The 25598-nt window shown below is 38.6% G+C and overlaps 1 protein-coding gene across 5 annotated transcripts in view; it reads right to left on the bottom strand.

Annotated features, from left to right (window-relative positions):
• The window catches only part of SYCP2 (synaptonemal complex protein 2), a 79559-nt gene that overhangs the window by 13201 nt on the left and 40760 nt on the right, over positions 1–25598 (bottom strand). For all 5 annotated transcript variants that reach the window (XM_045444062.1, XM_045444064.1, XM_045444065.1 and 2 more), the window contains exons 15-30: positions 24457–24605; positions 23203–23277; positions 22625–22771; positions 19352–19451; positions 17834–17991; positions 16028–16097; positions 15580–15637; positions 14899–15032; positions 14316–14752; positions 6507–6634; positions 5686–5722; positions 3572–3642; positions 3423–3480; positions 2874–2929; positions 2384–2441; positions 1090–1258 (exon numbers count right to left, since the gene is read on the bottom strand). In XM_045444062.1, coding sequence (XP_045300018.1) covers positions 1090–1258; positions 2384–2441; positions 2874–2929; positions 3423–3480; positions 3572–3642; positions 5686–5722; positions 6507–6634; positions 14316–14752; positions 14899–15032; positions 15580–15637; positions 16028–16097; positions 17834–17991; positions 19352–19451; positions 22625–22771; positions 23203–23277; positions 24457–24605 — 1905 coding nt within the window. The remainder of the gene's footprint in view (positions 1–1089; positions 1259–2383; positions 2442–2873; positions 2930–3422; positions 3481–3571; positions 3643–5685; positions 5723–6506; positions 6635–14315; positions 14753–14898; positions 15033–15579; positions 15638–16027; positions 16098–17833; positions 17992–19351; positions 19452–22624; positions 22772–23202; positions 23278–24456; positions 24606–25598) is intronic.

Here is a 25598-nt window from a genome sequence, read left to right as displayed (position 1 = left end):
CTGAGAGCATGTGACTTTTATGAGCTCCTGGCTGATACCACGCCGCTGCCCAGAGCAGGTGCAGTGCATCTTTCGGCCTCTTCTCACAGGTCCTGTCTGGGCTCTGGCCGCCCCCACTGCACTCCCCGCACCAGCACATGCTGCTGTCTCAGACTTCCTTCCCCTCCCTCCCTCCCTCTCCCTCTCTCTCTCTCTCTCTCTCTCTCTCTCTCGTATTAAGATGATTCTGCTGCTTCTCGTCTTGGCAGAGATGACAGGCCTCGTCTCTTTTCAAGATTCAGCCTCATTCACCAATACGTGCCAAACTTCATTTCCAGGTTTTTGTTTTTACTTCTGTTTACGCTGTCATGCACCCCACATACACAGAGGCTACTATTGGTTATATTTATCCTGACATAAAATAAAGGCTGGTTCTCTTAAATATCAACTTAAAAGGTCTTATTTTAAAAATGGAATATATAAAATCTCTGTGTTTTAGTAAACAAGCTAGGAAAATGGTCCATATGTCTAGCCAAAAACCCATACCTCAAACTCTTATCCAACTGCTTTAAGAGATTCACTAGACAAAGCAAAAGCCATATGCTGGGAAGACATTCTGTGGAAGATTTAGGCAAAAATATTTTTGCATGAAAATGGTTTTCCTTATAATATGTTTTTATATGCATTGCTAAAAAGTACATGTGTTAGCTGTGACAGGAAATGGCATGTCCAAGATTTGATTTTTGCTTAGAGTGTTGGGTTCATGAGTATTTAATAACACACTATCCACAATAATTGCTAAACAATTGTATAACAGCAGGCCACGAGTGGACAAATGGTGAAGAGTATGCATGAACCAAAGAATATGACAATCATATTTTCTGTCTTTAAGATTCCAGTAAAAAAAAATAATTTCTACACAACCATATTACTAAAAATAAAACAAAAAAAAAAACCACTGTAGTGTCGTGGTGTATTTACTCTTCTATTCATAAGACTACATAGTTATCAACACTAACAACGTACAAATATACTTGTCAGCCAACAAAGCATTTTAAGTAGTTGACATGGTAAAATCATTTCCAATATTTCTCTGAAGTCATTTCTTACTTGATTTGCCACTTTTCTGTTTCTTCACATTTTTATTTCTGCTATAGTCTATCAGCTGTGGTTTTGATTTTGGTTCCTTCAGCCAGCTAACATCGGTATTGCTGTCATCACATCTGTATTCTGTGTCAGTATCACTAAAGAGATTTTTCTTTTTATGATTTGCTACAATCTATTAAAAAAAAAAAGAATCCATATAATAGATGAAGAAACGTGTCTCATTATATACCATTAAAGGTAAGTTAAGCTAGGGGCGCCTGGGTGGCTCAGTTGGATAAGCATCCAACTTTGGCTCAGTTCATGATCTCACAGTTCGTGGACTTGAACCCCGCATCAGGCTCTGTGCTGACAGCTCAGAGCCTGGGGCCTGCTTCGGATTCTGTGTCTCTTTCTCTCTCTGCCCCTCACCCACCTGTGCTTGTCTGTCTTTCAAAAATAAATAAATGTAAGGGCACCTGGGTGGCTCAGTCGGTTAAGTATCTGACTTTGGCTCAGGTCATGATCTCACGATCCGGGAGTTCAAGCCCCGCGTCGGGTTCTGTGCTGACAGCTCAGAGCCTGGAGCCCGTTTCAGATTCTGTGTCTCCCTCTCTCTCTGCCCTTCCCCTGTTCATGCTCTGTCTCTCTCTGTCTCAAAAATAAGTAAACGTTAAAAAAAATAAAAATAAAAAATAAAGAAATGTAAAAAAAATTTTTTTAAAGTTAAGCTAAAAAACAAAAAAACAGAAACAACCCAAGCAACAGAAAAACTAACTTAATTTTTTAGCATACTAATGTACCTGGCATTAAGAACACATATCCAGACAAACGAATCACCCAGAAACCCAGATCAGAGATTGAGATTCCTATTTTGTTGTTGTTTGAAAGTTAAAACAGCTTACTTCCACACAGACACGAGCTGATGCCATCAAAGAAAGTAACTAAAGCTATCGTATCTTCTGTTAGTAGATGACTTACAAATAGCTCTGAGACCATAACAGAGTCATAGTGGGCACATGAACAGTCTAATAGAGGGGGGGAAAAACCCAAATATTTTTGTTTTCTAGATCTGTGATCATCTCTTGTTTAAGTATTTATCTTGAGAGAGAGGGTGTGTATACGCGGGGGGAGGAGTAGAGAGAGAATCCCAAGCAGGCTCTGTGCTGTCAGCGTGCAGAGCTCGATCTCAAACCGTGAGATCACGACCTGAGCCAAAACGAAGAGCTGGACACTCAACCGACTGAGCCACCCAGGTGCCCCAGAAAATTATTTTTTAAAATAAAGTTCTTAACGGACACATTAGGATATTGTCACTTACTTTTTTATCTTTTGTTTTGAGAGAAGATTCAAGTTCATCATGACTCCTCGGACCTATCCTTAAACAAAAAGATGCATTAATTTTAATTTAATTACTTTTTCCTTAAGGTAACATGCACCGAACAGCTAGACATGGGTCTTCAGCCCTACTCTTTCACTAGCTCACTGTATAATTCTGGCCAAGTCGCTCATCCTCTCCGACCTCGGTTCATTATAAAAATAACAAGGTTGGATGAAGGACTGAGTCCCTCCAGCTTCATCATCGGACATGCACAGCTAACATGACAAGTGCAGAGGACGCACATGTCAGTTTCAGGAGTAAAGGCCGAAGTGTCAGGAGCGTCAGGGGGCAGTCCCACCAACAACGTGCCCCATCCTTCTTCTCAGTTTGGTAGAGCCTCTCACACAAACTGGGGGGACATACTGAAGAAAAAGAACAGCTGAGAAACTTATTTTACTCTGACCCACCCGATTATAATAAAAACACCTACAATTTTATTGAATTATCCACACAGGCTTCTGTAGCTGCAGCTTGAAATTCCTGGATCTAGATTGTGAATAAACATTAAACATTTTTTCTTAGTGTCAAAATAAGGTAAACATACGTTTTAAAAAATAAACATATAAATGCTAGTTTCTATCACTTCCTATCGTAAGACGCATCAATTAAATTAAGCTTACTAAAATGCTTTTATATATAAAAAGAAAGTTAATACTATAAAATATATTAAAAACAAAATAAGTAAGAGCAATGGTTTTAAAATGTCTTGTATGAAGAAGCAAAGTGATGTTCTTGAAGTAGTAGGGTGAGTCCCCACTCCCATGTCCTCATTACTCATTTTTCTCTACTTCAGTCCAAAAGGTTTTAAAGGAAACCAAATATACCTAAGTTGGTACAAAAGAAGCTTTAAAGTACTTAAACATACTTTAAAACATATCTACAAGAGAATGGAAACCAAAAAACATACACTGTAATAACAATATACTGAATACAAAATAAATACTGAATAACCAATACAAAATACTGATTTCTAGCTTACTCCAAGTTTTATAATAGGCTCATCAGCGCCATTCAAGTTAAAATTGTAAACATCATTCCTGTAAAAATGAAGAGAAATATGAACTTCATTATATAATAAATATTCTTCGTACATGAAGAAAACTGCAAGATCTCTGAAAAATTACTTACAGTGGGCATTCAGAAGTAACATTAACAAAAGTAGTCTTCAGTTGCCTATAACTTTTTTTCTGAACTTTTTCCTAAATACAAAAGAAGTTTATATACAACCATTGAAACTTGTACATTAGTATACTTGGCAAACAACATGCGCAATTGTATTTTTCATATATTTTCTACCTGTTTCTACTCCTATTTTCCATCTGTAGCTGTTGCCTTAATGTAAACTGAATAAAAGTATTAAACATCCATACTGTTATAAATTTTGAAGACTTAGGTATTAAATAAGAATATGACTGAAAGTAAATTAAATACAAACATAGAATCCTTACTTTTTAATATGCACTGCCATCACTGTACATAGGTAAATGACCTTTTCACTGGTTTCAAAACAAGCTGAACCTTAGTGATTCCAGAATCACAAAACAAACATGCTGCTTTTTTTTTCTAGACTCGTTTGCTTTAAGGTCTTCAACAGAAAAACTTTGGGAGAGACTAAGGCTTATGGAAAATCACTACTAATATCACTAAATGATTGCTTACCGAAAAGAGATGCTCAGAAGTCTAGTAAGTTGGAAATATTAAAACAAAACATTCATTTTAGTTGTTAACTATATTCAATTTTATTATGTACTTTGGCTATCTTGTATATAATTATGTGTATTATTCCAGAAAGTTTATCCCTTAATATATTACTCCTCTGATCGCTTATCTGAGTCATCCTTTCCAGTATGATTTTTACCAGTGTTTAGATATATCTGTTAAACTCGTCTACTGCATGCGTGTGTGTAGGTATTACAGAAGACACAAAGATAAGCCAAGATATCAAAAGAGATACAAAAGTAAGCAGAAGGGTCACACAGGACACAAAGATGATTTAAACAGACACACTCTGATAGAAGACACCAGAGAGAAAAAAGAACTGCAAGACTCAGTAAAATATCAAAAAACGGTACAAAGAAACCGGCGTGTAGATTCTGTCCATGTGGGGTTTGCAAGTTTTCAAAACGAAGGCGGGCTCTGAAGCAAGACTCGCAAGGAGAAATCAAGCTCTGATGAGCAGAAAAGAGTGTGAGAGCATCCCGACTCAGTTCGGTTTTTCATAAAGAGGGGAAGAAAAAGAGAATAGGCACTTAGGGAAAACACTTCGGGGAGTCTCAAGTTATTATGCTTCAGCTAAAGGAGACATGTCTAGGGAACTAATACTAGGAAATAAAGACAGACTTTTAAAGGGACTAGAGAGCCCGCCTAAGTCTGCACTCAGTAAGCAACAGGGACCAGAGAAGGCATCTGAACAGAATGGCACGGCTGAAGTGTGTGCTTTAAAAAGAGAAAGAGCTGGCACTGAACAGGATGGCGGACTGACAAGAGAAATACTAGAGGCAAAAAAATTACATAAATGCCACTGCAATAATCCAGGGATTAGAAATTAGAACTCAAACTAGGATAAAGGGGCTACATAAGGCGGCAGAGGGTGATTTAAGAGGAACGTACAGAAGGTGAACCTCAAAACTTGAAATTAAATGGATAGAAAGTAATTGTGAGGAATAATTCAAAGGCAACTGGTATTTTAAGCCTGCATAAATAATTTTTTTAACAGAGATACAGAGTTAAGAAAGATCTTCTTGTCAGAAGAGATGAGATTAGCTAAGGAAAACAAATGAAAACAAAGACTTATTGAATCACAAGGCAGAAAGTGAAAATATCACACTCACACATGTAAAAGAAACATTTTGGGGGCACCTAGGTGGCTCGGTCAGTTAAGTGTCCAACTCTTGACTGCAGCTCAGGTCATGATCTCACAGTTGGTGAGATCAAGCCCTACACTGGGCTCCGCACTGCCAGTGCAGAGCCCGCTCGGGATTCTCTCTCTCTGCCCCTTCTCTCTCGGTCTCTCTCTTTCTCTCTCAAAAGAAGTAAATAAATAACTTAAGAAAAAGGAACTTTTATTTTGAAAAGCAGAACAGAAAGGACTCTTTTGAGTACTTGTCACTAAACTTGCGATTGTTTAACCCGTTTATCAACATGCTGAAAACATGAACTCCATCCTACTGTGCTTCCATTTTATGTTTACAGTTACCAGAGTCTGACTAGACATTTGGTGCAGTGAAATAAATGAAACCTACCTTACTGAGCTGTAGATCAGATTTGTTTGAAAAACCACTATAAAAAAGATATTGTCAAAATGAAAAAAGCAATCATCAGTGGAATGTTCTTCGTAAAAGCCATGTTATATAAGGTAAAACATTTGGATCGCTAAGTTTACATTAGATATGCTGTAAATAACTGCAGTGTGACAAGACTAGTCTCATAATCCTGCAACCTCCCTCCTCGTAAACAGCAACCATAACTGCTAATTCTAAGCTGAACCACGCATGCGGCAAAAGGTGCCAAGCAATTTGAAATGAATGGTTCTGCCATGAGAGTGTTTCATGCCTTGTAATAAGGCCAGAATTAATTTAGACATGAATTAACCACCTACAACCTGTAAAGAAACATCTTTTAATAAGAAAAGACCTAACCTTCAGAAAGACTGCAGACAAAAAATAACATATTTATTATATGAAAGCGACTCAGCTCAGCTCATTTCGATTTCCTATTCCGTTCAAGCAACATATGTACACGTATTTAGTCTTACTCATCACTAGGCTCAATAAATAAAATCTGAAAATGTCTATAGCCTAAAGACTTATGAAAAGGTATGCTCTATCAATATGGTATTTTGATACTTTATAAAATATAATCACATACTACAATGACTAATTTCAAATTTAGTTCCCTTCCTGTATAATTAAAACAGCTACCATTTACAAAAGTAAGTAACTAGGTGTTTTCTACTAGAAAGTTATACTATTTGAACATGTTCAAAACTAATTTTCTTATAACTGTGAAATAATTTTGTTGGATCTGTCAAAAAAATATTTATGTCTAAAATTTAAGTACATACCCATCAATCAAAGACTCTTTGAATTTTCTTGTAGACTTTATGTCATCCTTGGGTTTATATCTCTTATTGAGTTGGTTTATCAAGGATTCTGTTGCATCGGTAAATCCTTTCTCTTTTGACTTTTCCCTCTGAAACAATGTATAAGTTACTTTAAGACTCTACCAGTTAACTAACTTCAAAGGAAAATAAAGGCTGAAAGGAATGTTTAAGAAAAATCTGGTTTTATATATAACTACAAAGAGAAATAAAGCGGGTAAGAAATGATTTAGTAAGTTTGGGCTTTGTTAGGCATTAAATAACACAGGATAAAACTTAACACAGAGAACCATGCAGAGTGCTCTGCAGAGATCAAAAGAAAAGTTTCCATCCATGTAAAAATAAATGGAACTAAAATACAACTGTGATAGCATTGCTGAAGGATACAAGGTTAATATACAAAAGTTGACTGCTTTCTTATAAACTAGTGATGAACAACTAGAATTTGAAATTACATTCCGTTTACATTAGTACTCCCCCCAAAATGAAATACTCAAGTATAAATCTAACAAAACATGTATGAGCTCTATATGAGAAAAACTATATGACGAATGAAGAAAATCAAAGACTCTAAATAAATGGAGAGAAACTTCAGGTTCACAGATAGGAAGGTTAATATTGTCAAGATGTCAGTTCTTCCCACCTGGATCTAGAGTTCATGTAATCCCAACAAAAATCCCATAAGTTATTTTGTGGATATCAACAAAATGATTCTACAATGTACACAGAGAAGCAAGAGACCCAGAATAGCCAATATAATCTTGAAGAACAAAGTTGTCAGATTGACACTACCCTACTTTAAGACTTGCTAAAATGATACAACAATCACTATAGTGTGGTATTGATGAAAGAACAAATAGAATAATAGAACAAAACAGAGAGCAAACAGCCCAGAAATAAGCCCTCATAGTCATCTGATCTTTGACAAAGGAGCAAAGGCAATGCAATGGAGAAAGGACAGTCTTTTCAGCAGACGGCGATGGAATAACCGGACATCCACACATCCACATGCAAAAAAACAAAACAAAACAAAACAAACAAACCAGAATCCGGACAGACCTTACACCTTTCACAAAAATTAACTTAAAAGGGACCCCAGGGGCGCCTGGGTGGCTCAGTCAGTTAAGCATCTGACTCTTGATTTTGGCTTAGGTCATCATCTCACAGTTGTGAGATCAAGCCCCACGTCAGGCTCTGCTCTGAGCGTGGTGTCTGCTTGGGATTCTCCGTCTCTCCCTCTGCCTCTCTCTCTCAAACTAAACAAACATTAAAAAAAAAAAAAAAAAAAAAAAAAAAAAAAAAGGACCATAAACCTAAACGTAAAATGCAAGCTATAAAACTCCTAGAAGGTAACATAGAAGAAAATCTAGGTGATCTTGGGTTTGGCAGTGCCTTTTTGTCTATAACACCAAAAGCACAATCCACAAAACACAAAGTTGGTAAGTAGAACTTCACTAAAATTAAAAACTTCCGTTCTGTAAAAGACACTGTTTAGAAAATGAAAAGATAAGCCATAAACAGAAAATATTTGTGTAACACATATCTGATAAAGGATTTGGACAGGCATACCACAACATACCGTGGGTTTGGTTCTAGATCACAGAGATAAAGCGAGTAATGCATTAAAATGAGTCCAATGAACTTGGTTTCCCAGCACATATAAAAGTTATGCTTATGCTATACTGCAGCCTATTAAATGCACAATACCATTATGTCTTAAAAAAACAAAGTACATACCTTAGTTAAAAAATACTTTAATGCTAAAACATGCTAATCACCTGAGTCTTCAGCAAATGGCAATCTTTTTGCTGGTAGAGGGTTCTGCCTCATCACTGGTGGCTGCTGACTGAACAGGGCGGTGGCTGTTGAGGACTAGGGCGGCTGTGGCCATTTCTTTTCGATTTTTTTTTTTTTTTTTTAATTTTTTTTTTTTTCAACGTTTATTTATTTTTGGGACAGAGAGAGACAGAGCATGAACAGGGGAGGGGCAGAGAGAGAGGGAGACACAGAATCGGAAACAGGCTCCAGGCTCTGAGCCATCAGCCCAGAGCCTGACGCGGGGCTCGAACTCACGGACCGCGAGATCGTGACCTGGCTGAAGTCGGACGCTTAACCGACTGCGCCACCCAGGCGCCCCTGATTTTTTTTTTTTAACATTTATTTATTTTTGAGGCAGAGAGAGACAGAGCATGAACAGGGGAGGGGCAGAGAGAGAGGGAGACACAGAATCCGAAACAGGCTCCAGGCTCTGAGCTGTCAGCACAGAGCCCGACGCGGGGCTCGAACTCACGAACCGTGAGATCATGACCTGAGCCGAAGTCAGATGCCCAACCGACCAAGCCACCCAGGCGCCCCTGCCATTTCTTAAAATAAGACAGCAATGAAGTTGGCTGCATTGAGTGACTCTCCCTTTCATGGGCGATTCCCGTGTAGCATGCAACGCTGCTTCATGGTATTTTACTCACAGCAGAACTTCTTTCAAAAATTGAAGTCAATTTTCTCAAGCGATGCCTATGCTTTTCTCAGCTAAGTTTACGTAATATTCTACACTCTTTGTGGTCAATCTTCCCAGAATCTTCACCAAGAGTAGATTCCATCTCAAGAAACCACTTTCTTTGCTCCTCCATAAGAAGCAACTCCTCATCCATTCAATTTGACTGTGAGATTGCGGCCATTCAGTCCCCTCTTCAGGCTCCACTTCTAATTCTAGTTCTCCTGCTGTTTCCACCACATCCGTAGCTACTTAGGTACCTCCTTCCTCCACTCAAGTCCTGAATCCCCCAACGTTGTCCATGTAGATTGGAATCAACTCTTCCGAACTCCTGTCAATGTTGATAGTTTGACCTTTTTCCACGAATCATAAATGTTCTTAATGGTATCTCAAATGGTGAATCCTTTCCAGAGGTTTTCAATTTAGTTTACCCAGATCCATCGCAGGAATCACTATCTACAGCAGCTGTAGCCATATGAAATGTATTTCTTAAACAGTAAGACTTGAAAGTAGAAATTACTCTTTGATCCACCGGCTACAGAATGGATGTTGTGTTAGCAGGCATAAAAATGTTAATTTTGTTGTGTATCTCCATCAAAGCTCCTGAGTGACCAGATATAATGTCAGTGAGAAATAATGTTTTATTTTTTAAGTGTTTATTGAGAAAGAGAGAAAGAGAGAGGGAGAGGGAGAGGGAGAGGGGGAGAGGGGGAGAGAGAGAGAGAGAGAGAGAGAGAGAGAGAGAAGAAGAAGAAGAAGAAGAAGAAGGAGGAGGAGGAGGAGGAGGAGGAGGAGGAGAAAGGCAGAGAGGGAGACAGAGAATCCCAGGCAGGCTCCACAGCTGTCAGCACAGAGACCAATGTGGGGATCGAACTCACAAATGGCAAGATCATGACCTGAGCCCAAACCAAGAGTCACACACTTAACTGAGCCACAAAAGTGCCCTGAGAAGTAATACTATTTTAAAAGGAATCATATTCTTCTGAGCAGGTCTCAACAGCAGGCTTACAACATTCAGCAAACTGTGCTATGAACAGATATGCTGTCACCCAGGCTTTGCTGTTCCATTTATAAAGCACAGGCAGAAGGGATTTAGCATGATTCTTAAGGGTCCTAGGATTTTTTACATTAAATGAGCACTGACTTCAACTTCCTATCACCAGCTGCATTAGTTCCTAACTAAAGAGTCAGCCTGTCCTTTGAAGCTCTGATGCCAGACATTGACTTGTCTCTAGCTATCAAAGTCCCAAATGGTACCTTCTTCCAAGATAAGGCTATTTTGTCTACACTGAAAATCCACTGTTTAATGGAGCCAAACTTATTACTTATTTTATTCTGGCTGGATCTTCCAGAGAACTTGCCGCAGCTTCTACGTCAGCACTTGCTGCCTCACCTTGCCCTTTTAGGTTCTAGAGACAGCTTCTTCCCTTAAACTTCATGAACCAACCTCTGCCAGCTTCAACCTTTTCTTACCACTCGCAGCCTTCATAAAATTGAAGCGAGTTAGGGCCTTGCTCTTAATTAGCCTTTGGCGGAAGAGAATTTGGCGGTTGGTTTGAGCTTCTATCCGGGCCACTAAAACCTTCTCCAGGTCAGCAGTAAAATGGTTTCACAAGAGGCTGAGCTTTTTGCTTATCTCAGCTTTCTGCTTGCCTTCCTCATTAAACTTAATCCTATTTTTAGCTTTCAACTTCAAGTGAGAGACTGAGAGACGTGTGCCTCTTCCTTTCACATGAACACGTAGAGACCACGGCAGGGTTATTAACTGGCCAAATTTCACTACTGGCTGTCTCAGGGAATAGGGAGGCCTGAGGGGAGGGAGAGAGACGAGGGAGTGGCCAGTGAGTGGAGCGGAGACGAACGCATTTGTCACATCTGCCATCTTCTCTGGGTGTGGGGGTGTGGTTGGGTTGTGGCACTTCAATCACAATCGGAACAAAAAACACTGATCACAGATCACCATAACTGATACAATAATAATGAAAAACTTTGAAATATTATGAATATTACCAAAATGTGACAGAGACAAAAGTGAGCAAATGATGTTAGAAAAACGGCGCCAATACACTTGCTCAATACAGGGTTGCCACAAACCTTCAGTTTGTAAAAAATGCAACATCTACAAAGTGCGATAAAGTTTGGCGTGCCTGTATCGAAATTATACAAACAACTATTGATACTCAACAGTAACAAAGAACTCACTTAAAAAATGAGTAAGAGATCTGAATACGTAATGCACCAAGGAAGACATACAGAGGGTAAATAAAAACATAAAAAGATGCTGAAAATCACAGATCATGAGAAAACTGCAAATTAAAACAAGATACCACCGAGCACATACAACAACAGCTAAAATCCAAAACGCTGACAACACCCAATACTGGCAAGGATGTAGACCAATAGGAACTCTCTCATCTGTTGCTTGGAAGGCAAAAACGGTACAGCCACTTTTTCCACTTTGGGAAGACATGCGGTCTCTTACAAAACTAAACACACGATCTAGCAATTCTCCCAAATGAGTTGGAAGCTTACGTCCACCTAAAACCTGCACGTGAATGTTTACAGAAGCTTTATTTATTAAGTGTTAAACCACGGAAGCAACCAAGATGTCCTTTCACAGGTGAACAGATAAACAAATCTCGGTACACCATGCAATGGGATGTTACTCAGCAGCAAAAAGAAATCAGCCGTCGAGCCCTGAAAAGACACAGAGACACGTCATGGCATGTCGCTGAGTGAAAGAAGCCATCTGAAAAGACTACATACTATATGGTTCCAATTCTACGACATTCTGGAAAAGGCAAAAGTACTACAGAGACAGCAACAAGATCAGTGATCAACACGAGTTTTAGGAGGGAGGCAGCACAGGGGAAGCGTAGGCAGGAAAATGATTACGTAGGATAACGTAACAGTAGGTAAAGGCTGCTATACATCTGTCAAAACACATAGAACATACAACACAATGAATGAACTCTAACCTCAACTACAGGCTTTAGTTAATAATAATGTAATGATGTTGGTACATAATTTGTAACCCATATACCCACTGATGTAAGATGTCAATGATAGGAGAAACTGGGGTGTGGGTGAAGGGGCATATGGGAACTCTGTATACTTATACACCTGAGACTGCTCTAAAAAATCCCATTATTTTAGGGGCATCTGGCTGCCTCAGTTGGTAGAACGTGCGACTCTTGATCACGCAGTTGTGAGTTCAGGCCCCACACTGGGTGTAGTGATTACTTAAAAAAAAAGTAAAAACGAATAATACTCTAAAAATGGAAGGACTACAAAGAATTATTATCTGCGTAATTTGGCTAAAAGAAAACTCCCTATAATAAAGACATGAGTTCTCTTGTCTTGACTTTAGTTTTACCTTTCTCAGGGAACCAGGCATATGTTTTGTTTTTAATTATGGTAAAATACAACATGAACATAAATACAAAATTTACTATTTTAACCATTTTTAAGTTTATGGGTTTGTTTCGTTTTTTAAAGTTTACTTGGGGGGGGGGGGGAGAGGCAGAGAGAGAGAGAGGACCCCAAGCAGGCCCTACGCTGTCAGACACAGGGCTCCACCTCACAAACCGCGAGATCATGACCCGATTCAAAATCAAGAGTCAGATGCTTAACCAACTGAGCCCCCCGGGCGCCCCTACGTGTATGTTTTTATATGTAACAAAGATAGTAAGTATTACTTACTATCTCTTCTTGAGGTTACTTTACTTGGCTTCGAAATGTAGCAAAAATGAACTTCCCATAAAATAGCGAGCATGTGATTTAAGAACTTCCAGCATAATTAGAGCCAACTTGGGAAATCTGTACCATTGTGCTACAGAGGTTCTATTTCTCTGGATTAACCCAGTAAACAAGAAGCAGAATCGGATGCCTACCTTAAAAAGAGAGTCATCCATGTATGCGAGTGGCAGAAAGTCTTATAACACAGGGAGCACCACTGTGTGAGACTGAAGAGAACTTCCGAAGACAGGAAAGTGGATTTTAAAAAATCAGAGCACAGCTTAAAAGACATGATCAGTTTCCATGCTCCCAGGAAAAAATAAGTAGCCGGCTTAGGGAAATTCTGTGGAATGATTCTAAACTGCAAAGAAAACAGCTGAAAATAAAAGCTCAGCACTCAGACAAAAAGAACCTACTTTCCCTGGGTCTGAAGGAACTAAATAGCTAAGACTAGAAAGAACAGCATACTAAGCAACATGAAAAAGTGACCCAAAAGGATTTGGTCAAAGAAGAAAGTTGCTAAAGCAGGCAAAGTGAAATACAGATGAAAGACAAAATACAAAGGCCGTTTGAGACGAAGGAAATAATGTCTAATCATAAAAGAACAATCGGAAATTATCTCTTAAGTATCTCATTTGCATGTTGAGATGTCCCAACACATGAACATTTTACATCAGCTCTAGATATTTGGCTATCCAGGTATTAATACCACTCTGGATAAATGAAAATAGAAGCCTGTAAAACCTGGATCTTCTAAGGAGCAGTGAGGAACAGACTGTATTACTGGCAGTGGAAATGTATTCTAATTACAAAGTTTTCTTAATCTGCATCTTGACAGCAATGACAAGAAAAAGATTTCCTGTAACTGCTACAAAAAGTAAACTTTCAGCCTAAAGTATGGCGCCGCTCAAACTCCTACTAGAGATGTCCTACAGAGGATTGATCTCACGTAGGAGGTAAAGGCTCCAAAGGGGATGAGCAACAGGACAGAAGATCAACTCCTGCACTCCACCTACATCTTTTCTTGAAAAATCTTGCTAAACTTTGATGCAATAATTCAAGAAATGTAGATGCTACCGTGTGCAAAACTGCTAGGCCGTTCAGGATAACAACGGATAAAACACAATCTTTAAACTCTAAGAGGTTAAAGCAGGAGGAAAAAGAACACACAGAGACAACCAGTTTTTAAAACAAAGATAAGCACCGTGAGAGAGGCACAGACGGTTGTATACACATGCTCAGAGCACCTGCGGGGCAGAGTGAAGGAGAGCCAATGGGAGGAGACAAGGGGCTGCCGGGTGCTTTCTTGCTACACCCATTTACACACCTGCCCTGCGCCTGCAGGCACACTGGCTCGGTGGGGGCTGGTGCCAGGACGAGGTGAGGGAGTCGGGAGGTACTCACTCGCACACTGGAGACCTGAGTTAAAGAACGAGGTCTCACGAATGTTAAGTCTGCAGCACTCAAGAAAGCGTCTTTCACTGTCTATGTTATTAGGTAGGCATATTGTAAGTATGCAGAAACCAAACACACTGAAAGCTCACCATTTGTTTTTGTTTCAGATCCCAGGAATTAAGTTCAGACGTTAATCTTTTCCCTGATCTTCTGTGACTTTTCACATTTTTTCTAGGAGAAGGGCTTTTATCACAAATAGCGGTATTCACGTCTTTTGACAATATGTACTTCTTCCTATAGATCAGAGATTCCTCAACGGTCTTATTTAAGAGAACGGATTTGAAAGTAGTTTCAGATTCAATACGCCAATCACTCTGCTTGGTATTTTCAGTGTTTTTCAGCTCTGAATGTTTAGGATGATTTAGTTGTTGCTGACTGTCTCTTTTGCAAACTGCTACTTCCACTTTATCTATTTCGCTATGCTGCGTTGTTTTTTTCTTATGCGGCACCTCTTCTGTGTCTTCACAATTATCACCAGATGTTGAAGAGGATGATTTCTGTTTAGTAAGTTTTTTGACAATAATACCTAGTGGAAAAATAAAACATTTATCTTTATGAACTTAATAAACTGGTAACACATAAATTTGTTAACATCAAAGATATTTGTTAGACATTTAAAGAAATGAGTATTTCCCTGAGCTACTGTTATATACAGAAAAAACGATGTTTCACCTTGACTGAATGTATCTCCTGATGAAGTACTTGCTCTTTTGTTGTTACATAGATTAATATTTGCTACAGGGGTCCAACATGACCATTTGGAGTTCATTTTATTTCCACAGACGTTGTCCAACACACCAGATAACCTGGAAAATAAAATAGCCTGCTTAACGGATCATAAAACATTAGCCTAGGACTCTGACCTGAGACCTTGATTTTTTTTGTATCTAGTCAATGTTTATCGATGGTCATTTGTTAATAGTCAAGTATGAAAATATTTTGGTAAGTCATGATGAAAGTTAAAATTTACTATATAACTGATGAGATTAAAAAATGTTATTACAAAAGGTCTATCATTGCCACTATTTGAGATCTACTAATATGTCTCGTATCTTACATGTACTACTGTAAACTAGGTTTACAGTAATTTAAACTAGGTTAAATTTCTTCACATTCATACCTTATTCTTTTAAAAATCCCATTCATTTTGAGTCAATTTGAAAAAGAGTTCTGTTGGCTGCTATGGAAAAGCAGACTACTCCCCATTGTGCAGTCATAGTAATACACGTGATGATCAGAGCTACAGCCAATACCACCTTCTAAGAATACGTGGGCCTTTTCTTTTAAATTTATTACATTAATCTAAAACAACATTCATATATGCTGACTTACTTGATGGCTTTTGATACTTACACAGGTTTATCTTTTTTTCCCACTGTCTGTGAATCAGGAACAGCATCCTGCAGTTTATCTAAATAAAACCAAAATTATGGCATTTTCAGTTTTGTATGCAGCTGGCAGGGTAAAATGGGAGTCGGTATACAATTTGATCAAGGTTCACATATTAGGAAGGAGAGACTGATGTTCTTGGAAATAGAGACTGTAGAATATTTTCCTGTAACCTCGAAGTTTCTAAATGCATAAAGCCAAATGCATGCATTATGAATCTTTCTTTTTCAAATCAACGAAAGTCAGTGGAATTAAAGGAAAATACGAAAAGAATATTTTTATAAATATTATAAATATTATATACATAAATATATAAATTTTATAAATATATATTATAATATTATAATATAATATAAAAAGAATAAAATATTTTTTTAAAGAGAAAGTAAAATTAAATTTAAGAAGTACTTACTAAAATTTTGGTTTAGGAATTCAGTGTCCTTGTTTTCCATCTTCTCTACAGCTTTAGCAGTTTTGATATGCTATAAAACATAGGGGACAAGGTATTATATGAAAACAACCCTTAAAAGTCACCGTGTTAATGTTTAAAACCTTTAAAATAAATTTGCCTTGCTATTAAAAGTTGGATAGTACTTCTACTGTTTCATAAAGATGATGCCCATTCCAGAATATTGCTTATCCTAAAACACAAGAAAACCATTTTCATTGCAGACAAGGCAGAAGATTCTACAAATTTTCTGGACTCATCCAGGGCTAGTACAGTAATTCAGCTTCCATCTGTAGCCGACACTTCCTAGAATCACCACGGCACGTCTACTGCTCTGCAGCTGCTCTCACAGCCTGCACCTATTCTGGTCTTTTCACTAACATGCCTAAAAGATTGGGAAGTTACGAAACATTAAAGGATTTGGTAAAGTTGTGGCCTACACCAAGCTTCCTTCTTTCCATAGCCACAGATACACATGTACCCAGATCAAATAAAAACCTGCCATGACTATCAGAAAAACACACCCTACAGGCTGGGACATCGTGCCTCGTCCTGCCTGTCTCCCCTACTGAATCCGGCCAGTGGGTCTCTAAGTCGAGAGAGGAGCAGTGGGAACACGTGCTGGTGCGTTTGGTTGTCACGAGGACTGAAGGGCTCCCTGACGAAAAAGCACAGGCCTAGAACACTCAGGACCATGCCACACCACTGAATGAACGACAGTGCCCGGATTAAGGAACACTTAGCCTGAAAATCGGAACAACTCCTTCTGACTCTTTTCTTAGTACCGTTTATCATTCTGCCACATACCATTTCATCTTTCTTAAACCCACCACCTATTCTTTTTTACTGCAGTAACAAGGCTGTTAAGCTTTGCTGGAGAAAATTACACGTATTTCTGAACTAATACATGTGATAGAATTCAACCTTAAATTTAGAAGGCCTTCACTTTGCCTCACACCTTTACTTACTCTTCCTTCTCTCCATTATCTCTTAGTAGCTATTTCAATCTTTACAGGTCTCTGAGCCTCTCCTGCAACATAATGCGACAGAAATTCACCAAGCTCACCTGACACTTCAGAGAAAACAGACCTGTTAGGTGCTCCTCATCTACAAACTTAACTTACCTGTATCTCTCATTACCTCCTACATCTCCCAGGAAATAACTTTCTTTTACCTATTCTCTTATCTGTTGTTCTTCAAGAGCATTTCCTGGTCTTCACCCACGCCTCCAGCTCTGGGGCTAGGCACCTGCCCCTCCATTAGGTTCCTACTGCTTCCTTTATGTACAGTCTGAGAACATTTAGACAATATTATAATTATCTTATTAATCTATCTAATTTCCACAATAGACTTTGAGATACTTAAGGACAGAGTCCACTTGTATTTTACATTTCTAGCAGACACTAACTTGTATAATAAACTAAAGAATGATGGCAAGTCCATTTCTCATACTGAACACATTAATCAAAGTTATATTGAATGGATATTCCTAAATTTTATTGGTAGCAAAATAAATAAAAGTCATAAGGACTGACTTTCAAGAACAAGAAGTCATATATATATATGTGTATATATATATATATATATACACACATATATATATACATATATATATACACACACATATATGTATATATATATGTGTATATATATATACAGTAATATTTTCAACAAAGTGAGACACTACTTGCAAAAGAAATTAGCTCAATATGTATTTCTATAGTAACTTGATAAAATTAATTTTTTAAAATGTGGTCAAAGTAAAATTACTTTGTCTGTATTATCTCTGCTCTTTCTTTCTTCAGATGGTCTGGATGTAAGTGATTCAGCATTATCCACCCCACTTTCGGATGTTTTAGGAATATCAGGTTTTTCTGCAGAACTCATCATGTGCAGCGGTGGTTTAACTCTTCCTCTTCGTGGTGTTGCTAAAAAGGAGGACAAAGGACTGCCGTATTTGTAGGGTTTTAAACATTACATATTGCGGGGCACCTCTGTGGCGCAGTCGATTAAGCGTCTGACTCTTGGTCTCAGCTCAGATCATGATCTCACAGTTCATGAGTTTGAGCCCCATATTGGGCTCTGTGCTGATGGTGCAGAGCCTGCTTGGGATTCTGTTTCTCCTTCTCTCTGCCCCTACCCCGTGTGTACTCTCTCTCTCTCTCAAAATAAAATTTTTAAAATTACATATGCTATTACTGAGGCACTTTTTAGATGAGGAATGTAAAAAAGGGAGGTGCTGGGATGGGCCCAAGACTTCTGGTTTAGATGAGTAAGTGGATACAGATGCCATTTACCAAGGTAAAAAAATGGACAAAAAACTAGCAGGGAGGGTGGAAAAATCAATTTATTTGGGACCTGTTAAAATTGAGGAGCCTGTTGGATATTAGACAATTGCCCAGGAGGCAACTGGATTTTGGGAACAGAAGGTCACTATTAAATTGTCATAAGACTAATAATAAATATGACTGTTTTATAGCAGCTAGTACATAGCATTATGTTTTCATTTTTATTCAGCTCTTAGTATGTACCAGCACTGTCTAAATGTTTCACAATATTCCTCATTGAATGAATGATTTTCATTTTGTCTTCTAAACAACTTGATGAGGTAGACACTTTAGCTCCACATTAAGAAAACTGGTTCTAAACTCACCTGGAGGATAATCTGTACAAAGTACACACCTGGGAGCAGGGGAACAAGCCCAAGCAGCCCGAGGGACACAATGTTTTAGCTGCTATGTTATGGCTGACTCCCGCTTAAATTACAAGTTATTAATCTGGGTATTAATATTTTGAATAATGCTTATATGTTAATACCTGTCAGACCTTTCTTCGAAATTTGAAATTTCTTGGCAATTAGAAGACGTTTGTGGTTTGTATCTTAACAATTTCCATATCTCTAACTTATCCTCTGTGTAAATTAAATCCCCAGAATATCTCTGAATTAAAAAATGCCTGCTTTAAAGATAGAATAATGTCTGGGGCACCTGGGTGGCTCAATCGGTTAAGTGTCCGACTTCAGCTCAGGTCATGATCTCGTGGTTTGTGAGTTCAAGCTCCATATCAGGCTCACTGCTGTCACCCTGTCAGCGCAGAGCCCACTTCAGATCCTCTGTCCCCCTCTCTCTGCCCCTCCCCTGCTTGTGGTCTTTCAAAAATAAAATAAACACATTAAAAAAAAGTGTGTGTATATATATATATATATATATATATATATATATATATATGCACAAAAATATGGACATACATATATGTATGTTAGAAATCTTTCAAGAATATAAAACTTACATGTGTTGATTAAAAGTATTGGGCTTCTCACAGTGTATCTATCTGCACCAGGAATAATCATTGATGCTTCAGACATTTTTCTTTTGCTAGGAGTAATTATCTGAAACCATGAGAAGCAGCCACAGTAAACACACATCCTCTTTTGAAATGAACTGTCCTACAGTTTTATTCATAACATTTACCTTGACTACACCCAAAAGACATATGGTATTTTATACATGACATCATATCAAGAAATTTCTGTTTTAGGCTGACTTGAGAGGTTCTATCCTAAATATTTGGTATTGAATAGGTAGCCCAAACAAGGAATGTTGTTTTAAAAAGTATTTATAGAGGGACACTGGGTGCCTCAGTCAGTTAAGCGTCCGACTCTTGATTTCTGCTCAGGTCATGATCTCATGGTTTGTGAGTTCAAGCCCCACGTCAGGTTCTACACTGACAGCATAAAGCCTGCTTGGGATTCTCTCTCTCTCCCTCTCTCTCTCTCTGCCTCTCCCCTGCTCGCATGCTCTCTAAGAAATAATTTTTAAAAAGTAGTTATAGAGTATCCAGATATATGGAATACAGCACCTTTATATACCAGCTGAAAATATTTTACTGATACTGGGTGTATCTTACAACCAATGGCTCAGTTTCTTATTCTATTTCAGGGCGTGATGTCTGGATACAGACTTAGGCAAATTTGTTCGTGAATGCCTTCATAATGTTCAGCATTCCTCAAAACTTTCACATATTTTAAAAAATTGTATTAATAATCTGTGGAGACCAAACAGACTTTGGAGTAAAGGTAGCTACAGGAATTCAGAGACTCAGCAGCACACGCACGAGCTAGTGGCTCTGATAAAGATGCACATTTTCTGACTTCATTCTAGAGTGACTGAACAGAGGGAGGCAAGCAGAGGCAAGGGCTGCAGGAACAGGAGTTTCAGGGGGCGTCATATAAAGGAGGAGATGATGAAAAACTGCAAAGAGGCAGAGGAGAACTGTGTTGTTGTTGTTTTTTTTTAAAGGCACCTGCCCCTGAGACTAAAGAAAAAATACTGCAGGTATTTTAATAGGTATGTAAATGGGGTGAGAAGGAAAGGTGGAAAGGAGAGGAAAAGGGGGAATTCTAAGATCAACCAGAAAACAAACTACTGAACCAATGGATTCTTGTGCAAAGAAGGATAGTTCCTAGCGGCATAGTGAACGGGACCTGGAAAGTTACTTATTCATATAAATGCTTCACAGTTAATTCTGAACGAAAACACAGTAGGTATTTCACAACGGTGCAATGTTTTTTAAAGAGATCTTTTCCAGAGTTTATGACTTGCTGAGTTTAAGGTGGGGGTCCTAAGAATTTTAAATAACTACTCAAGGTACAACCTGGATATAAAAGGCACAGCATTGCCAAGTAGTATTCCACTGTATACATAAACCACATCTTCTTTATTCATTTGAAATCTGGCCATTTGCAGCAACATGGATGGAACTGGAGGGTATTATGCTAAGTGAAATAAGTCAGTTAGAGAAAGACAGATATCATATATTTTCACCCATATGTGGATCTTGAGAAACTTAACAGAAGACCATGGGGGAAAGGGAAAAAAAAGTTACAGAGAGGGAGGGAGGCAAACCGTAAGAGACTCTTGGATACTGAGAACACACTGAGTGTTGATGGGGGAGTGGGGGAGAGGGGAAAATGGGGGATGGGCATCGAGGAGGGCACCTATTGGGATGAACACTGGGTGTTGTATGGAAACCAATTTGACTATAAATTATATTACATAAAAAAAAAACCAAAAGGCACAGCAAATGGCAAATGGCTTTTATAACTGAATTGTCTAAGGAAAACTGACATTTCACTTAATGAAGAAACAAGACTAACGGGAAAGGACAGTAGCACCAACACGTCGAAGTGTATGGGGGAGCCTATGAGAGTTCCAGTTGTGTAAAGGTGAGCAGTTAGTAAAAATTGCAGCGGGAAAAGGTCCATGAAGAGAAGTGAAATTAATCATCAAGCCTTGCAAACATAAGGGCCAGGGGGAAATGGGGAAAAGTGAAAAAAAAGGACACACAACACGGATGAACGTAGAGGCGCAAAAATTAGTGCGACATAAAAAAGAGGCAGTAAAGCAACTGACCTTACTCATAAAGTGGCCTTTAGAGTAAAATGAGACGTAGAAGGTCCCAGAATTGAGTCCAAGTTTAGGTGCAGGAAGGTAAACACAGAGATCACAAAGTTTCTGAGCAGAAGAATGCTACCAGGACGCTGGTATTAAGAAAAGCATGGGACACCACAAGGGGTAGCTCACAGGATGAAGCAACCGTGTCCAAGAACAATGAGGGGGTGGCTGCATTAAGCCAGGTATGCGAAGATGAGCAACAGTGAAGGGCGTGAGGAGGAAAGGACTTGAGAGATGCTGTGAAAGGACCACCGCTGGTACCTTGGTCCTAGGTGTGACAGGAGAGGAGGCTGGATTCAGGACGCCATCCAAACACTAACGGTAGCCTTACTGAAGTATGCAGACAGATGCAAATTTGACACAAAAGATAAAAGAGTTTGAAGTTAGACTTTAGGAAAAGACTTGGAGGGACACACCAAAGGAAACATTAGAAGAGTGAGGCGTCACTGTGGCACTTTGAAGAGAGGTCTGGTACATTTCAAGAGTTTACACTGGGCACGTGAAGGAGCTCTGTAAGCGAGAAGGCACACACGTGTTCAGGAGGCTGAGCCACGCTTTTAGAGCAAATCTACATCCAGAATGTAGGGAGGGAAAGTACCTCTAACGCAGTGACAGAGTAGGGAGACAATTAAAATGCTAGCAGAAATCAGAGGAGGAGAGGACAGTAGGAAAGACAGGGCTGTTGGCCATGTCAAGTGTCACAGCGAGGGAAGAAGGTGGAGTGCTGGTTCTGTTGAGCGTGGCCTAGAAGGGAGTCTCCACGAGCAGGAGGAGGAGGAGGAGGAAGAGCTTAATACTTTGCTTTCTGTCCTTGTGTGAGTAAAGAGACACTGCATTATAGATTTGTGTTCTGCATAAGGCCAAAAGCAAATACAAAACAGAGGGGATAAATGTAAAAAGTGGTAGTTACTCTCTTACACTTACACGTAAACAGAATTGCTAAAGCAAAATGCTTTTGTTTGCATTTGTAAAAGGCAGGGGAAAATACTCTGAAATGTTATTGATGACGACCATTAATGTAAACTCTAGATACCTTTTCCTATAATTACATATAGCAATGATTTGATCTATGCCGTTTTATAAACAACTATTTTGACACCATATTTACCCCAAGCTGACTATTCTTTCTGTCCCCTTGATTGCTGTTTTTGATACATTTTGGAGGTTTAGTGAACTCCTTTTGGGAGTTAGGTTTTTCCTTCAAACTAATGATTTCCTCTTGCATGGGTGAGATTTGACTTTCTGGCACCAGAATCTGTTGGGGAGAATGTGGAAAAAAGTATTTCAAACTCCAAACCACACAAAGTTCTCAAAAATCACTGGATGTCTTAATCAAGCGCCTACTCATCCCACACTTGCGTCAATTCTTTCTGTCTTCCATGTACTTAGTCCTACAGATTGACCCAACAAAAAAGCACCCACGTTTCAAATGTCAATAGACACAAAACCAACTTTGGCATTAGAGGCAGGACATACACTTCTAATTTTTAAAGTTATCAAAACTACTAATAACTATCTTCTGTACTAAAATAATAACATACTTTAAAAATCCCATACATCTTATTGGGGCACTCTCTATGCTGAGACAAGATATCTTTTAGATACTCACCCTCTAACATCATACTGTCCTATTACTTACGGTTCAGCTTAGCCCAATGATAAAAATCAAGTAAGTCAGACACATACCTGTGATCCACTTGCATCAAAAATTATATGCACAGATGTTTTGGCAACGGAAATACCTTGTTTTCTGGTAAATTCCTAAAATTAATTCAAAGAGATGTCATTTTCTCTCAGTTCCTTCTATTTTAATGCAATTATTTCCTGTTTCCTTTCAAAACTGCTGTATTATCTCAAATCATTATTTTGCGTATGTAAATACCCTTCTCAGAATACCATAATGTCTCTTCACTAATCAGTCTTCCTAGCCTGCCATTTTGGTGAGGGTCCCTCAGAAACATAGTCTCTTTTTCTTTACCATAAATCTTTCCCACAGCTATAAACTGAATGTGTCCCCCCCCAAATTCACATATTGAAACCTAATCCCCAAGAGGTGGTATTAGGAGGTGGGGCCTTTGGGAGGTGAGTGGGTTATCAGGGCAGGGCCCTCATGAATGGGATCAGTGCCCTCATGAGACCCCCAAAGAGCTCCTTCACCCCCTTCTGCCATGTGAGGACACAGCGAGAAGCTAGCCACTGTGAACCAGGAAGTGGGCCCTTACCAGAAAATAAGTCTGCTAGCACCTGATCTTGGACTTCTAGCCTCCAGAACTATGAGAAGTCAATGTGCGTCACTGAAACCACCAAGTGTATGGTATTTTTGTTACCGCAGCCTGCACAGACTAAGACATGCATTACCCAAGCTTGTCAACGGGATATCTCCCTCAAACTTAACATGAATTGTCACCTTATGAACTCATGATGTCTTCCACAATTCTAGAAAGCACCTTATCTAAATTACACCCATCAATTTCCAAAGCCATTTCAAGCCCCGTCTCCAAAGCCTTTCCTTTAAGTCTCTTAATGAGCATTCTCTTTCCTCAACTTCTATACCCCATTTTCCCTATGCCACTCATTCACTTCTTCTGGGGTACAGTCTGTAATTCTCACAATGTTTACTATCATAAAAACAGGGTTTTGTCTCAATTCACTTTTTAAACACCTAGCAGGAATTTTGTTAGATGTTTTGAGTACTGCAGCTTATTTTGTGATCTGAGATTCTAAACAGGTGTCTCAAGGATACAACTAACAATCTGATGGCTATTCCACATTACAAATTTTAAAAACTAAAATCTACATGTCATTTTAAGAATTCTAGGGAAAAAAAAATCAATGAAACTTATAGCCCCAAATAACTAAAAGTTTCCAGAATTATGAAAATACATATTTATTTAAAAGAATTTGATGAAAGTATGTATTAAAAAGAATTAAAACACTTACCCTGTATTTATTTGCACCCAAGATTTTTTGTGTCACACTAGCAATTTCCAATGATGCATCAAAATACAGAAGCAATTCTTTCCCTTCTCTTTTACTAATTTTTACTATATTTTTCAAGATTATGGTCAGTAGCTTCTTCGATTCTCTCACTGCACATAGACAAATCATACTGATTAGTTTACATTCATTTCTATGCTGCCACTCTATAGGTACAGTATAAATAAGAAAGTCATGCAGCATACTCATTAAATCGAAATAACATTAACTTCTGGATCTAACAATATTTAACTAATTCTGGGACTAACTATCTATGCAAACAAATCAATTCAATTTATTTTTCCGAGTCTTCTGATCGATGAGTTATAGGCTAATAAGCTAAAGCCGTAAATATGTTTTGGACACTCACAGGTTCTTAGTAAATATTTCTGGAACACATCTAAGGGAACTATTTGCTTAATTTAAAAGAGGCAAACAAAATAACTTCAGTTCCATACATAAATAAGTATATTTTTAGGCAAAAGCATCTATTCAAACATTTCTGTTAAAGCCAGTTGTTACAAACAAGTTGACAGTCAACAACGGTCAAAAAACTTGAGTGCCAGGAAACTGAAGAAGAATACGGTGCAATTCCTCATGAATTCACTGATCCAGTGAAAAAAGTTAGTGCCAGTTTGTAAGAGGGATTTACCTCCCTTCGGAATCACTTGGCATCCAATTCAAGTGCCTGTACTATGGACTACAGGCCACCAGGGTCCTGTCCTACTCTGCCAGTGCTCCTGTGGACTGGCAAGTCGTCACGCCTGCCCCCAGTGTACACTTTGGGGCAGGAGGAAAACACCCTGATGGAAATGGAGCACACCACGTAGAAAAATTTCTCTACATCAGGGAAAGCTCTACCTAACCCACGGGATAACTGTCTCCATTGGCTATAAAATTCTGATTGCTATGAGGCTTACTCCAGCACAATATGGGTTGTTTTTGCAACGATATGGTCATGAAAGCTTCCAGAGTAACATCTGTCATGGTAAGAAGAATTATTAATTGCTTGAAGACAGTGGTGACAGTCTCTAATTTAAAGAGTGCGGTGATTTTATTTTGGGAAAAAAAGTCATGTGTGTCAACAGGAACAGGTATTCAGACTT

The sequence above is a fragment of the Leopardus geoffroyi genome, chromosome A3, assembly GCF_018350155.1.
Source record: "Leopardus geoffroyi isolate Oge1 chromosome A3, O.geoffroyi_Oge1_pat1.0, whole genome shotgun sequence".
Lineage (NCBI taxonomy): Eukaryota > Metazoa > Chordata > Mammalia > Carnivora > Felidae > Leopardus > Leopardus geoffroyi.
Note: the sequence above shows the minus strand (reverse complement) of the source record. Positions and strands in the feature narration are given on the sequence as shown.